This window comes from Hyaloscypha bicolor, assembly GCF_002865645.1.
Source record: "Hyaloscypha bicolor E unplaced genomic scaffold K444scaffold_182, whole genome shotgun sequence".
In the NCBI taxonomy this organism is placed as follows: domain Eukaryota; kingdom Fungi; phylum Ascomycota; class Leotiomycetes; order Helotiales; family Hyaloscyphaceae; genus Hyaloscypha; species Hyaloscypha bicolor.
Window position 1 is genome coordinate 6299384 of NW_020194684.1, and position 13063 is coordinate 6312446.

The 13063-nt window shown below is 47.5% G+C and overlaps 5 protein-coding genes across 5 annotated transcripts; 3 read left to right on the forward strand and 2 right to left on the reverse strand.

Moving 5' to 3' along the window:
* Positions 1-980: 980 nt before the first annotated feature.
* Positions 981-2603, forward strand: K444DRAFT_637477 (uncharacterized protein; the record flags this gene model as incomplete). The annotated part of the gene is made up of 4 exons (XM_024884129.1): positions 981-983; positions 1181-1907; positions 2026-2427; positions 2524-2603. The coding sequence occupies 4 exons, from the start codon at positions 981-983 to the stop codon at positions 2601-2603; spliced, it is 1212 nt and encodes a 403-aa protein (XP_024729202.1).
* Positions 2604-4149: 1546 nt separating this feature from the next.
* Positions 4150-5788, reverse strand: K444DRAFT_669886 (uncharacterized protein; the record flags this gene model as incomplete). Its single annotated transcript, XM_024887568.1, has 1 exon — positions 4150-5788. One exon carries the CDS (start codon positions 5786-5788, stop codon positions 4265-4267), a length of 1524 nt encoding a protein of 507 aa, XP_024729203.1. The 3' UTR covers positions 4150-4264.
* A 571-nt stretch (positions 5789-6359) lies between these two features.
* On the reverse strand, positions 6360-8808 carry K444DRAFT_657212 (uncharacterized protein; the record flags this gene model as incomplete). Its single annotated transcript, XM_024886134.1, has 8 exons — positions 6360-6607; positions 6645-6733; positions 6788-6927; positions 6985-7322; positions 7480-7647; positions 7714-7896; positions 7951-8075; positions 8750-8808. 8 exons carry the CDS (start codon positions 8806-8808, stop codon positions 6522-6524), a joined length of 1188 nt encoding a protein of 395 aa, XP_024729204.1. The 3' UTR covers positions 6360-6521.
* Positions 8809-8952: 144 nt separating this feature from the next.
* Positions 8953-10768, forward strand: K444DRAFT_603133 (putative acyl-coenzyme A:6-aminopenicillanic-acid-acyltransferase 40 kDa form). Its single transcript, XM_024878759.1, has 4 exons — positions 8953-9310; positions 9373-9547; positions 9610-9755; positions 9807-10768. Exons 1-4 carry the CDS (start codon positions 9275-9277, stop codon positions 10494-10496), a joined length of 1047 nt encoding a protein of 348 aa, XP_024729205.1. The 5' UTR covers positions 8953-9274; the 3' UTR covers positions 10497-10768.
* A 288-nt stretch (positions 10769-11056) lies between these two features.
* On the forward strand, positions 11057-12009 carry K444DRAFT_258297 (uncharacterized protein; the record flags this gene model as incomplete). The annotated part of the gene is made up of 2 exons (XM_024871379.1): positions 11057-11105; positions 11157-12009. Coding segments are annotated over 2 exons (737 nt in total), but the record flags the coding sequence as incomplete, so codon positions are not given.
* Between the last annotated feature and the right edge of the window lie 1054 nt (positions 12010-13063).

A 13063-nucleotide genomic window follows, 5' to 3' on the forward strand; every position in this document is an offset into this window, starting at 1 on the left:
AGTCACATGCACTAAACCCCTAAACCAGAGAGCCTTATACTGAACCATTCAACCTCAGCTGAACCGATTTACCCTCACAGGGCATAATATACTCAGTAATAAGCCTATGGCTTAAGCCCCATTAGTGCACAGCCCCTAAGGCTCTGTTCCAGGGCTTACTAAGCCTATTAGGGGCCTCAGGCCCCTAATTTCAACACCCTTTCCAATCACCACCGATCACGTGATAATCCCCATTTTCTCATCAAACTCAGACCTTACTGCCTGCTGCTGTGATCTGTGTAACCGTATGCACTTGGTGTTTGCGGTTATTAATCTTTGACAACCTTAATCAATTGCGGCTACGCAGTGGGCCATTTGACAACGGGTGATCCAATAGTGTGTGAAATTTGATTTATCTAGTTCGAAGATCCCACATTTTGAGAAATACAAGATTTGGGACTGAACATTATTAATTGAAGACGGCGATTTCAATTTCACTAATTTGTTGCATCAATTCCTTGTACAATGGCTGCGATGTCCCAATTCTGGCGATTTCATTCTATTGCCTCTCTCTCGGCAACTGGCAAGCGAGCCCCTTTTTGAGCGGCGCATTTGAGTCTGAATATACAACGAGGGGCTCAAATATCCAGAGGCGATAGATCCGCCATGCGAAATCAAACGCGTTTTCTTTCCGAGTTCTGAGTCTGAAAACTCGACTTTCATGGTGCGGAGCTCGTGACTCACGTTTCACCCACTACCCCAGAGATTTAAATTCTGACTAAAGTGGCTTGATCATTAAGCAATCCCTCATCCCCCATCAAGTTCATCATTTCTACAAACGAGTCGCCCGGCGAGCAATTCAATATCATTGCTTCGGGGCCTATTACCACTGGGCGCTCTTAATATCGAATAGCGGTTGGCTTTAGGTTCACGCTACTGAGTCGTCATTCCCGGACCTGCCACTTTTAACCAAAACGTCGTCGGGTTCAGAAATTTCCAACATGGTAGGTACCTCCCACGTTTTGGAAAGAATTGTTGATCTTCCTCCGCCCGCTTCTTATCTTTTCCATCCTTCATCACCATTGCGACTACGACAGTAAGCCGCCACCACCACTACTTGTGGCCATGCGTATGCGACTACTAACGTTCTGAATAGGCCATTGTACTCCCAGTTTGAGAATTGAAACTGAGTAAGTAAAAGCTCCAATTAGAAACAAATACTAAGGCAAAGATGGCATCCTCCGACTCTACTTCTCTTGCTTTCCGTCCAAAATTTCGAGCGAGTCAGACACCACCAGCTTCCACGCAATTCATGATTGCGTTTCTCAGCAGTAAGTTAGCTGGATCTGCTACTGACTCTGTCACTCTGTCGCGGGTTGAGGTGCATGACTTGGTCCGCTGCCTTCAACGAACGACCGAGTCCGAAGCAGCAGCCATCCAAGCCAGCAACCAAGAGCTGGTCGCGGCGAAGCAAGACCTCGCAACTTTGCGTGCACACTGTCGGTTAGGTGACTACGCAGGGGCGGTCTTCAACTACCTGAAGAACTCGACTCCCGACTTTCCAAAAGTTACGCGAGCCACGGATCTGGGACCTCTCTTGCGCGGCAAATGCTCTTCGAAGGCCGATGCTCGGGCAATGGAAGTACTCGAGAAGTCCATGGTAAGACTGGCTGCGCAAGATGAGGGTTTTCCGGGTCCCGAAGGAGCAAAGCTCGCATGCTTGGCCTATAGTGACAGAAATTTGGTCTGCCACTCAGAGGCTGGAGCCCTGAAGATAGCTCGCGATTGGGAAGCCCTGGCCCATCACATCGACAAGGATCTTCGGGCGCTGCCGGATATACTCCCCGAGGACCAAATGAAGCACTTAGACAAGTGGGAGGGAATTATCGAGTTCTATAGAGACAGGGCAATCGTGAAGGGAGAGGATGGTGCCTGGATGGAGCGTCTCGAGGGGAAACTCTCCGCCAATCCCATAGTGCCGGAACCTAGCCCCCCTCGCACAACTTAAACGCCTTCCGGAAGTCCTTCTAAGGCAATCCTTCATAGGTGGTTCTTTTCGGCCTTCGAGTGCTTGGACCACGGATGGGCGCCGGAAAGGGCTTCGGTCCGATCCGGAGGCTACGGGACACCGGAAAAGGGGGCCTTCGGGCTCTCTTGACGGCGAACCGCCAGCTAAAGTCCTGAAGTCGGATGATAAGGACAATGACGAGATTGTAAATGACCCATCGGAGAATAGTGAGACCAGCCAGGAGATCTCGGCGCTGTGGAAGGATCTTCGTGATGGTTTCATCCAAATAATCGGACTAAATCCGGAGAGGGCCTTGAAGGAGCTTGGTAACTATCTCAAGCTCCAAGTAGTAACCATTGATACTTTGACAGGGAAAACAGAGACGAAAACGGGAAAGGAATTGAAGAAAGATAGGAGAGTCAAGAAGGTGGCGGAGAATCGTAAGAGTGGGGTTTAGGTAAGTATTCGGCAAGTGCCTCTTTTCTTTTGTTTTCGTCATGTGTTTTGCTTTTGCTCGTTGTGCTTTTCATTGTTAGTATACTGTATACTCCCCCACATTCGTTTAGCCTCTGGCTTGGTTCACCTCTTCGTGGTGCCAGAGACTAGTAGCCACTAAGGTGGTGAAGCTAACGAACTATCCTCTCCTTACCAATCGCGATTCTCCCCTTGATTGACATTACAATGGTGGATACGTTACTCGATTTTCTTGTTGATGTGATGAAACATGACCGTTGCAGGTAAGCGATTCCCTTCCCTCTTAATTTCATGAACGGACTCTAATCATAGCTGACTTGGACCCTTCCACTGAGAGCAACGCCCGCCGCTATCCAGACGTTTCTGCCAGAACTTCAACGTTGATGCAACCTCAATCCACTTCAAGCCTGCAAATTTTCAACTAGAAGTATTCGCATATCTTCGTGGGATAGCCAAATATTGACTTCAAAGACCTTTATCGGTGCGTTCAGCATCACTGGGATTGGCGTGATTGGCTTTGCTAACACGACATCGCAGTTCCCGGTTCACCTGATAGACCACCACCTGAGATCATTCGCATTAGTAGATCTCTCTGGTGAGCAAGCAGTGCAAGCACACTCCTCGAAGAGCATAATACGGGACCACCGGAGTGCCACAGTCCTCCTCTTCTATGTCTTGGCTCTGGACAGCAGGAAGCCACGGTTTCTAGCTTTATTCTACCCGCAATGCCTTTTGGACAAGCCACTTCCACTTAGTACGACATACCCTTCACTACTCGCAGGGTGCAGGCGAATTCATAGCCGCAGGTAATTATTTCAAACATTCAGCGTCCCGAACAGTATGTGACTCTTGGATTTGAACTAGGAGATCTGGGAGTTGAAAGGATGCACAGGAGTGGACTGCTTATTCCGTTGTACATATTTCAGCAGTTTCCAGAGGCCAAACATTTCATTTTCTTTTGCTCGTTGCCTCAGTTCAATTCGTGACGTTTAGACATGATCTTAATTCTTACAATGACATTGAAGGACGGGCAAGCAAGATAGGCTTGAGATGATCTTGTATTGAGTAGAGATGCATGTATGACTGAAAACCAAATCTTCGGTTTCGGCGTATACTTCTAAGATATCGGTGTTCTAATTGAGCTAATTCTTTGGCTTAAGTCTTGAACAAAGCAAGCATAAATTTCCAGTCTCTTTTCTTCTTTGCCCCCAACAGAACCCATTCTCGGAACCGGATGTCAGGATGGATAGTGTGTCCACTTCAGAAGCTCCTGCTTATCTTACTCTCGGGCACCACTTGCAGCATTTCATACCTTTAGTCAAACTTTAGTCCGGATTCCAAAGCTAACGGGTGTCTTCACGGAACAAGAATTGTTCATTTCAGCTCAAATACTCTCGGCCAAAGAAAGAAAGGGTTTTGTTATAACATGGACCGTACTTGGTTTTCAAGAGCCTGCAGGGATATTGATAAATATGCTGTCGGATCACCATACGATTGTGGCAGCAAGTGCAGCTGCCTCTATACCACCCCCCGGCTCTCGCTAGGCTTCACTGCTTAATTTCATGTGATTCTCTGCTATTTAGCTTCACATCCCCTCATTGATAGCTCTTCAATTGATAATGAGTCAAGGCATCTGTCAGGTGCATTCTGTGATATCTCAGGGCTCCGAGACAGAATTGAAGAATAGCGTCCGGTGTTATCATCTACTTTGTTTTTAATTCTTTGGATACAGGAGACAAACCCATCATTCTAGGCCGAGGCGTCTTCGGAACTCTTTTTCCAGTCTGAGACAGTCCATGATCCTCAGTGCTCACCACAACACGAACAGCCGGACCTTCGGTTTCTAGTCTTGAGAAACATCTTCGATTTCCAACTATATTCCCAGAAGAACGTGGCATCGTTCCAGTTCCGAAACCTGTCCCTCGGCTCAAATCGTGACTCCTCAGACCACACATGACCCATCTCAGCCTCAAAGATAAACAAGTCTTCATCCAAAGGCGGTATCCCCTCCGGATAAAAACGGAACCATTCTTCTATATCCCAACCATCCTCCGGACTCGCCTCTTCCTGAACCTGGTATCCTTCCGTTATGCTCAGGATACTTAGATCCAGGAACCATCCACTCTCTGCTTCTCTCTCCATTTTTCTCTCCTCCCGATCGAGCTTCTTATACTTCTCGGGATCGCACTGAGCACGGTAAAGATTCTCCCAATGCTTGTCAGTCCACCACCACCATTCAAAGCGTGTAGATACCAGGCGGCGTCCCTCCGACCACATCTGGAACAACTTATTGATCGTAAGACCTCTTGCAACCTGCTTGTCGTAATCCCTCAGCCCCTTCATCTTCGCCGAACAAGGATTGAAAGCGGCCATGCACTTCCACCTCCACCTAAAATGCTTAATCTCCTCTGAGAAATGCCCCTCCTTAGTGATACTCTCCCACTCATCGGTGTACTTACTTCTTCCCCCAAACACCTTCTCATCAAACCAGGTACTAAATCGTTCTAACCTCAGCCACCTGGCCGTCTTTCCAGGAATGACATCAAGTGCAGAATCTAATTGGAGAAACCCCTCCTCGAGCTCCTTCTTCATATCTGCATCGCTGTCTCCGTCTTCATCCGTGAATTCGCCGAAAGGAACTCTCAAACGCATGGAAAAAGCAAAGAATTCAATTGGGGTTCGGTGGTCTTTCCCGTCCCTTCTAACATCAATGTCTTTCGGAGCGAAGATGTTCGCGCTCCGGCAGTTGCGCAGGCGGCAGAAGGGGAGAAGGATGATATGATAGTCGTGATCAACCCCTGGTAGCCAGCCGAGGGGCCCCTCTTCTCTGATTGATATTTGGGGCTTTCCGTCAGGTGCCATCCATGAAGTAGAGTCTGTGCCGAGGAGATGTATGTTGACCTCTGGCATTTCTTTCCCCTGGAGAAGCTGGAGGAACTCCCGGACTTTTGTCCAGAGGTTTATCAACTGACCGGGATCTGTCACATCTGGTGCTGGAATTTCGATTTCAATGCCCTTCAATTTTTCGTAAGGAATGTCGGCGAAACCAAGCGATACTGCGTGTGAGAGGCTTTCCAAGAACCAGGTTGCTCCTAGCTGATTTCTTACTATGATCCAAGAGTTCCGGCGGTAGAGGGGTAGTAGCTTAAAAGTCAGGATTTCTTTATCGTATAGATGAGGAAGTATTTCTAATGATACGCTGCGGGAAGTGCGGAGGATACGAAGGTCGGATTTTATAGGATCGTTGCTTGGCCTAAGGCCTTCCCAGATTTGGGATCTAAGTTCAAATGGTAGATCCGTGAACTTTCCAAAATTGTTCGACGCCATATTTGCGTTCTCTGCGAGATGCGGGGTTTGCTAATTGCTTTGAAGTAGTGGTATTGCCAAATCGGGAGATTTGAAGCGAAGTGACGAAAGCCTTCTTCATAAAGAATGTTAAAGAGCGAGATTTAGTGGAATTGTTGGTAGAAATGATTAGCTGGTTGATGGACGGGGGATTGTTTAAATGATCAAGCTGCTTCAGTCAGGATGAAAATCCTTTGGGGAGCGAGTGAAAAGTGAGTCACGAGCTAGGCATTTTAAAGAGTAGAGATTTCGGACCCAAAGTTCATTTGGTACTAAGCGAGCCCCTTTTTGAAACATGGTAGCATGGTTATATGGTCCTTTCTTTGAATGTCTAACGGAGGGCCCGACATCCATAAGTTATGGGTCTTGCCATACGAATAATTTTGACGTACAAAGTTGGGGCAGCACATTGGGACTTGACTGTTCTGAGCGTTGATCACGAATCCGAACTCTGGAAGCTGAAGGCGGGAATTTCGTGGTGAAGCCACGGAAGCTACTACCGAGAGTACTCGACATGTATTACTCTCGATAATTAGCATTATAAAATGTTATCGACCCTAAACATATTCTAGTCATACCGCCTTAGCCCATCCCTTTCTCAGAGCCCCCTCTGCGCAAGTTCTAACCATGGATCGCCACCTCGATTTCACGCCATCTGCTGGTGCAAATCAAGAGATCTCAACTTCAGTTTTCCGATATTTGCTTATAAGGTATTTCAGAATTTGTACATAAATCTTCGATTTTCAAATTCCGTGAAATCATGAAAGCTAGAATCGGTTAGCACTTCCAATCTCAAAATTACTGGACTAGAGTTACTCAGCATCGTCCACCGCCTCACTCGGCAGGCCATCCCTCGATCTCTTCCTATTCTCCCCCAACATTACTAGTCCTAAACGAATATTGAAAAGTATCGCATAAGTATGCACACTCAACAATCATTTGATAGCGCTCGGATATCTCGGAGCTTCAGCCGGAATGAACAAAAACGGCCCAATTATGTTCCCCGCAGCATACCCGACGAACTCAAGGCCATTAACAAAGGTGCATTTGATGTGTCCAACAAGATTTTCAGCAGCAAGAGGCCAGATGAGGATAATACAAAGATCTGTGGTCGGCATGATCTATGCACAGGCTGCGAGGTTCACTTGATGTTCCAGCAGGATAGTCATGATCCCTACCAGACTAACCATACCTGGGACATAACCCAGAAACACAATAGTAACCAGAGAACTCAGCAACTTGCTTAGGGTCATCCCTGCAATTATTCTGCCGCTTAACTGAAAGGATCCGCAGGGCATCTGGTACAGGGCGCTCTTCAAATCACTGAAGCCAAATCTCTTCAGGATAGTAGTCCAGATCTTCGCTGTTGCGCCCTTGATGGTCTCGAGATACACCGCGGAAGCAAAGACTAAGTAGCATTTTGAGTTAGCGAATGCTTCGCGTACTTGATACCAGAGGATTTTGGAATTTTTGACCCCAGTCCGGTTATGGCTGACGCAGTAGACGGAGGCGAGGTCTTCGGCGCAGGAGGAAAAAGATGCAGTCGATGGGTGTGGAGGGGAGTATGGAGACCAGGGTTATGCCAAAGAGGAAAATTGCTGCTCCCATAGTCTGGGACGCGGCTAATCAATACCTTTTCAAAATTCGACTATGGGTAGGAGCATTAGATTGACGAACCATGAAGACAACCTGCCACGGGCGACGGGTAGCATTATTCGTATGTCCCAAATCCCACGAGACACCAGCGTCAACAATGTTACAACCCAGAGGCTGCTCATCTCGTATCCGGAACATGGTAGTCAAGAGCATCCAAGCGGGTGCGTTACCATCTTCCGTGGCACCTGTCAAGAAAACATTGTATTATCCGAATTAGTAAGGCTACAATAAGATCAGGATTTTGGACTTACCAAGAATAATCCTCAAAGCCATCATCATACCAGCAAAGTTCTTAGCCAGCGTCGCGAACATTAGAATGATACCCCAGAGAGTCGGCATATTCCCAATGACTTTCCCAATCGGGAATTTCTGAAGTATAGTCATAAGCCATGCTGCGAAGAGGTAACCGAAGTTTGTGACAGATGCGATCCAGGCTGTCTCTTGTCAACTCCCACTCTTATATTCTTCGTAGAGTGGCGAGGGCTTACAGTAGTCTCGACCGACGAGGTTAAGGTTCTTCTGCAATCCATAAGCATTTGCATAGTTGAGAGAAGACTTGTCCAGCAAGGAGAGGAAGTAGACAAAGCACATCTTATGGATAGTCAGTTCATTCCTTAGCAACAATAAGGGGATGGTGAGCGCAACACCGTAAGCAAGACAAGGTCGAGGTTCTTCTTCACTTTTTCATGAGGATTTCTCGCTCGCCAGGACCTCTCTCATGGGCTTCTTGGTAGACCACTAGACGCCATAACCGATGTCTGTGTGATCTTGACCAGCCTTGAATATCTCACCCTCCGCTTCTGACTTGATTAGAGTTATTTTACTTTATTTTCTTTGGCTTTGTTGTTGGGGATGTCGTGTTCTGGATATTGGAGCCACTGGCCCGACCGAAGTAGACATTTCGACTAGAGAGAACTATTCGGAGAATGGTCTACACTTAAAATCAAAGGAAAGAGATCTGAAAGGAGAATTTATGCACCAAGAAAGTTTTGAGTGAAAAGGAAGATAAGAAATGCATTGTGGGCTCGTAGCGTTCGTACCACTGAAGCACAGGTACCTGAGCCAATGGTAGAAGCGAAGAAGGGAGTTTCGAGATCTGCAACTTTTGGAGAGATCTTGATTTCAGCTATCCGATAAGAGAAATGACCGCCGGAAAGAGCCTTCCTTCGACTCACTCTCAAGCTATTGAGCAATAAAATGGACATTTCTCCATGCTGGTTGGAGAAAAGTGAGTCGACTTCCAGGTGAGTTGATCCTCATCCATACTTTCTCATGAGCCAGACCTACCTCTCTAGCACCTTTGAGAAACTGATATGCAGTCTCTGCTTGACCATATAAGCAGTCATGAGTCCACATTTATCTGATGAAGTTGAGGATGCGTTCAAGCTGTTAAATGCTGCCGATCACCTGGTGGCATCCCACTTTCCCCGCACTTCCCCAGTAAGTGGCTCAACGTTACTTCAAGAAACCCTTCGGCGCCGAATCTGCTTATCATCTTGACGTACATACGAGGAGCGAAACGGGAAAACTTTAGCACCGTTTTCAGACAGAGATTCTGGAAAGTCAAAAGCGACAACGTATCCCCCCGCACTTCTCCAAGTGGTTGGTCGGCGCCGACTCCATCCAGGAATCGCCCTGAGATCTTTTAACTTGGAACCGATAAGCTTCTCTCCGTGTCGTAGAACCCATCAGACGAAGAGAAACGGAGGGATTTTCCAAGTGTCTCTAATTCTTTGAAAATCTGACAAGTTCTCTTGGAACAATAACGCTCCCTGATCAGGTATTGCTCGCTCGCCATAAACAACCTACAATATGCGCGAACTCACGGTCTCCGGGTCTCCATTTGAGGTCAGCTTATTTCTTTGGTCTTCGTACATATTGCTATAAATGAGTTAACAGATGATCTATAGATAGGTTTCCAGCATGGCTCAATCGCAAAGAAAGAAGTATTGGGTTCACTTGCATTCTACACAGCCTACTATGAAAGGAAAGCCAAAACGAGCTGGGCAGCAGCGTCAACAACAGCCGAGGAATGTGTTCCTTTGTTAGAGAAAGACTGGCCCCAGTTTGTTGAAGAAATGAAAGGTAAGTCTACTCAACGCAGGCCCCAATGTCTGGTGGTACAATGTAGTGATTTGGGGGTTTAGGAATCGGGCAGGGAGCTGGGCTTCCATTCCTGACGGTGTTGGCGATGAACTTACGTCAAGAAATATCAATGGGTCTCGAAGCTGATGGCTGCACTTCATTTGCATGGAAGACAGATGATGTCTCCCTTCTCGCTCAGAACTGGGATGTACGTCATACGACCCCCATATCATTTCAGCATTCTAACAATACAGTTCAGTGGGAGGAAGCTCAACAGGCAAACCTCATTCACCTCAACATTAAACGAGATTCCAAGCCCTCAATCAGTATGGTCACAGAGGCAGGAATCATCGGCAAGATAGGTCTGAACTCAATGGGAGTAGGCGTCTGCATCAACGCTATCCGAGCCCGAGGAGTCGACTTCAGTCGTCTTCCAGTTCATCTCTCTGTCCGTGCAGCTCTCGATTCCACCTCAAAAGCTGAAGCACTCGCCAAACTCGACAAAGCAGGCGTAGCGTCAGCTGTCCACTTGTTTATCGGCGATGCCACTGGCTCAACATCTGTCGAGTTCAGCAATCTAGACATTATCAAATTCGAGATGAAAGATGGCCAGATTGCGCATTCAAATCACTTTATTGTACCACATGCTGAAGGGGTGAAGCCTGCTTCGTTCTCTCAGGACTCGCTTGAGAGAATTGTGAGAGCGAGGGAACTTCTGGCCGCGGCTGCTGCTGAGACGGAGAAACCGCCCACGATACGCATGATTGAAAAAATGCTGGAAGATGAACAGGGCCTTCCGGGTGCTATCAATAGGGCTGCAACGTTGCAGAGCCCGAGCTTGACGCTGTTTGGTATTGTAATGGATTTGAAGGAGAAGAAGGCTTCGGTGAGGGTTGGGAGACCTACTGAGTGTAAGGGCTATGTGACTTTGAATCCTTTGACCTTTTGAGATGCAGAATTCTGGAGATAGCTTCCCTTTTCACTGATCTTGGATTCATACTTGGATTTGGAGATTTTGTGTCATTTCGCCTCCCGCTGCGGAATTTCGAGCTTCAATCGAGGAATCGAAGGTGTCAATCTTGTACGTGTTCAGGATCTCCTACTTCCTGGACTTCTGGCACGTTCTGAATTACCTCTGAAGTCGTCCTTTACGTCCGACGAGCTTATTATGAAAGAGTTGTAGTTGAAAGTGAAGCACGTTATGAAAGTTGCATACATGAGAAGAGACCTTTCAAAAGTGAATAGAGCGCCCCAAGGTCCCACTTGAGCAGGCTCAAGACTCTCGAGCTTGCTCTTTAGTTGCCTTTTGAAGGCAGCACCGCTTCGCCTTCCGAAGAGCACATGATTGCCCTTGGTGAATGACCCCCCCACACAAACTAAAACCTTTCCCACGAACTCCCGCGACCTTTCTTCAATCAACTTGAACTTCGACGGGACAAGAACCTGAGCCGAAAACACCAACTCAGAACCTCGAATTGAAGGCAGAAGAGGAACGAATCATGGAGGCACAGAAGAGCCTGAAGATCACGGATGCTTCGTCCGTAGACTTCGTCAAGACGTAAGCGCTCACCCAACTTTAGAAACCTGCAGCTTGCTGATTCGCCCTCAGATATCTTCCCCACTACTCCGGCCCTCAAGTCAAAGTCCAGATCGGCTCTCCAGACCACGAATATACGCTGTCAAAGGCGATCCTATGCCAACACTATCGTTACTTCGCAAACATGTTCGATGGTGGTTTCAAGGAAGGCAAAGAGGATATTGCGAAGTTGGACGAATTGGAGGGTACCGTTTCTGTTCGGAGTTTCGAGTTGCTTATTCAATGGATCTACACCGGCCGGGTGATTGTTGAAACAACAATTTTGGCTGAGGAGATTGAGGCTATCGTTGAGTTTGCGCGACTTGCCGACTTCTGTCAAGTTGAAGGCGTGGAGAAGCTGGTGGCGGAACGCATCAAGGCCTTAATTGGTACGAAGGCTGATCTGGATTGGATCCAATCGCCGGACAACACGAAGTATATCACATCTCGAGCAATTTTATGGGCTAGCTTTCTGCCGGGTGACCATGCTGTTCGCAATATACTCGCCGCAGCCTCCGTTGAAGGGTACCTACGGTCCAACGAGCACAAGTTTGATAAAGAGACACGATCAATCCATAACTTTGCGGCTGATTTACTGAAGGAGGTGAAGCTCACACTGGGGACGCTGACCGGTGATAGAAATGTCGGGTTCTACGTCGAAGATCCTATCAGTGGTGGCAGTTTTTCACTAGGACCGACGTACGGGAATCTTAAGTGGTGAGTCTAGCTTGCTGAGACTTGGAAATTTGGATGTGGAGATGTGGGGATGGAGTTGCGTAGGGTCTAAGGGCTTGGTGGGTGGCGCATTTGGCGATTTGGTTGGGTTACAGCTTTGAAAAGTGCTTGGAAAAGCTTACCAGTAGATCCCGCAATTGACACTCTCTTGCCCTAGACCATCTCAAGTTCAATTGTGAATTTGTGATGTTTCCTGAGAATTTGCGCTTACCATTCCCCCCAATACCCTAACAATCCCTCGTCTCTTCAGGCCTACATCTTCAGAAGCTATCATCCAGTCAGATCAAGTAATCCAATAGAATAGCTGCATAATTTTCTTCCAAGTACGGCGCGGCCCGGGACAAACAAACCCTACCATCGACATGGCGCCTCAAAATCTCGGAGAGCTGGCCAAACTGCCGGCTGAACTGCGACAGATGATCTGGCAGAATATTGGGCCGCAGGACGAATCCGGCCCAAAACCAAGTATGGGTGTCCTTCACACATGCCGGCAGCTTTATGGCGAAGTATTCCCAATTATGTATAACAAAGAGATCCTCTGCTTCAAAGTCGCTCCTCGGTATCAATACCGGTCGTGGATTTCCGTTTCAAATCGAGTGCAGAAATTACGATCACGAGAGAGCAGTCCGTTATTTACTGGACAAGGTGTTCCATCACCTTGATGCAGCTTTGGACTATGTTCCAGGCTTAACGGCGAACATGATGCGCTTGGAGCGCTTCAGTTCGTGGTATGACAATGAAATTTATGGCAAATCAAAGTACCTCGATGAGCTGGAGCGAATCTATAAGAATGCGGAGGGGCGGACCGGTAACCCTTGGGCATTGCTGAACTCAAATGGCGATTATCGTCTGACGGCAGCGCTCAACCCACTGTCGGCCAAAATGCAAAACAGGCGGATCCAGTTGGGTGAGAATATTCCAAATCCATACAATCTCGGACAGGAGTATCCAAGCTGCAACTCATGGAGAATGAGGGACTGGAAACGATATATTTGTCGCAAGAACTTTTACGACAAACTGAAAATTTTGGGGATAGGGCTATTGAACGAGTCCCACACGCAGACCAGGATAGACGACCTTTCAATAAAGGACGGTTGGGACCCCGCAGAATGGCACAGGCTCTACCCCGACGGGATCCCGCCACTGGGAAGGCATTTGTTTATCTTCGAGTTTGAGATGGGAAAATGGGACGACAGGGAATTTAT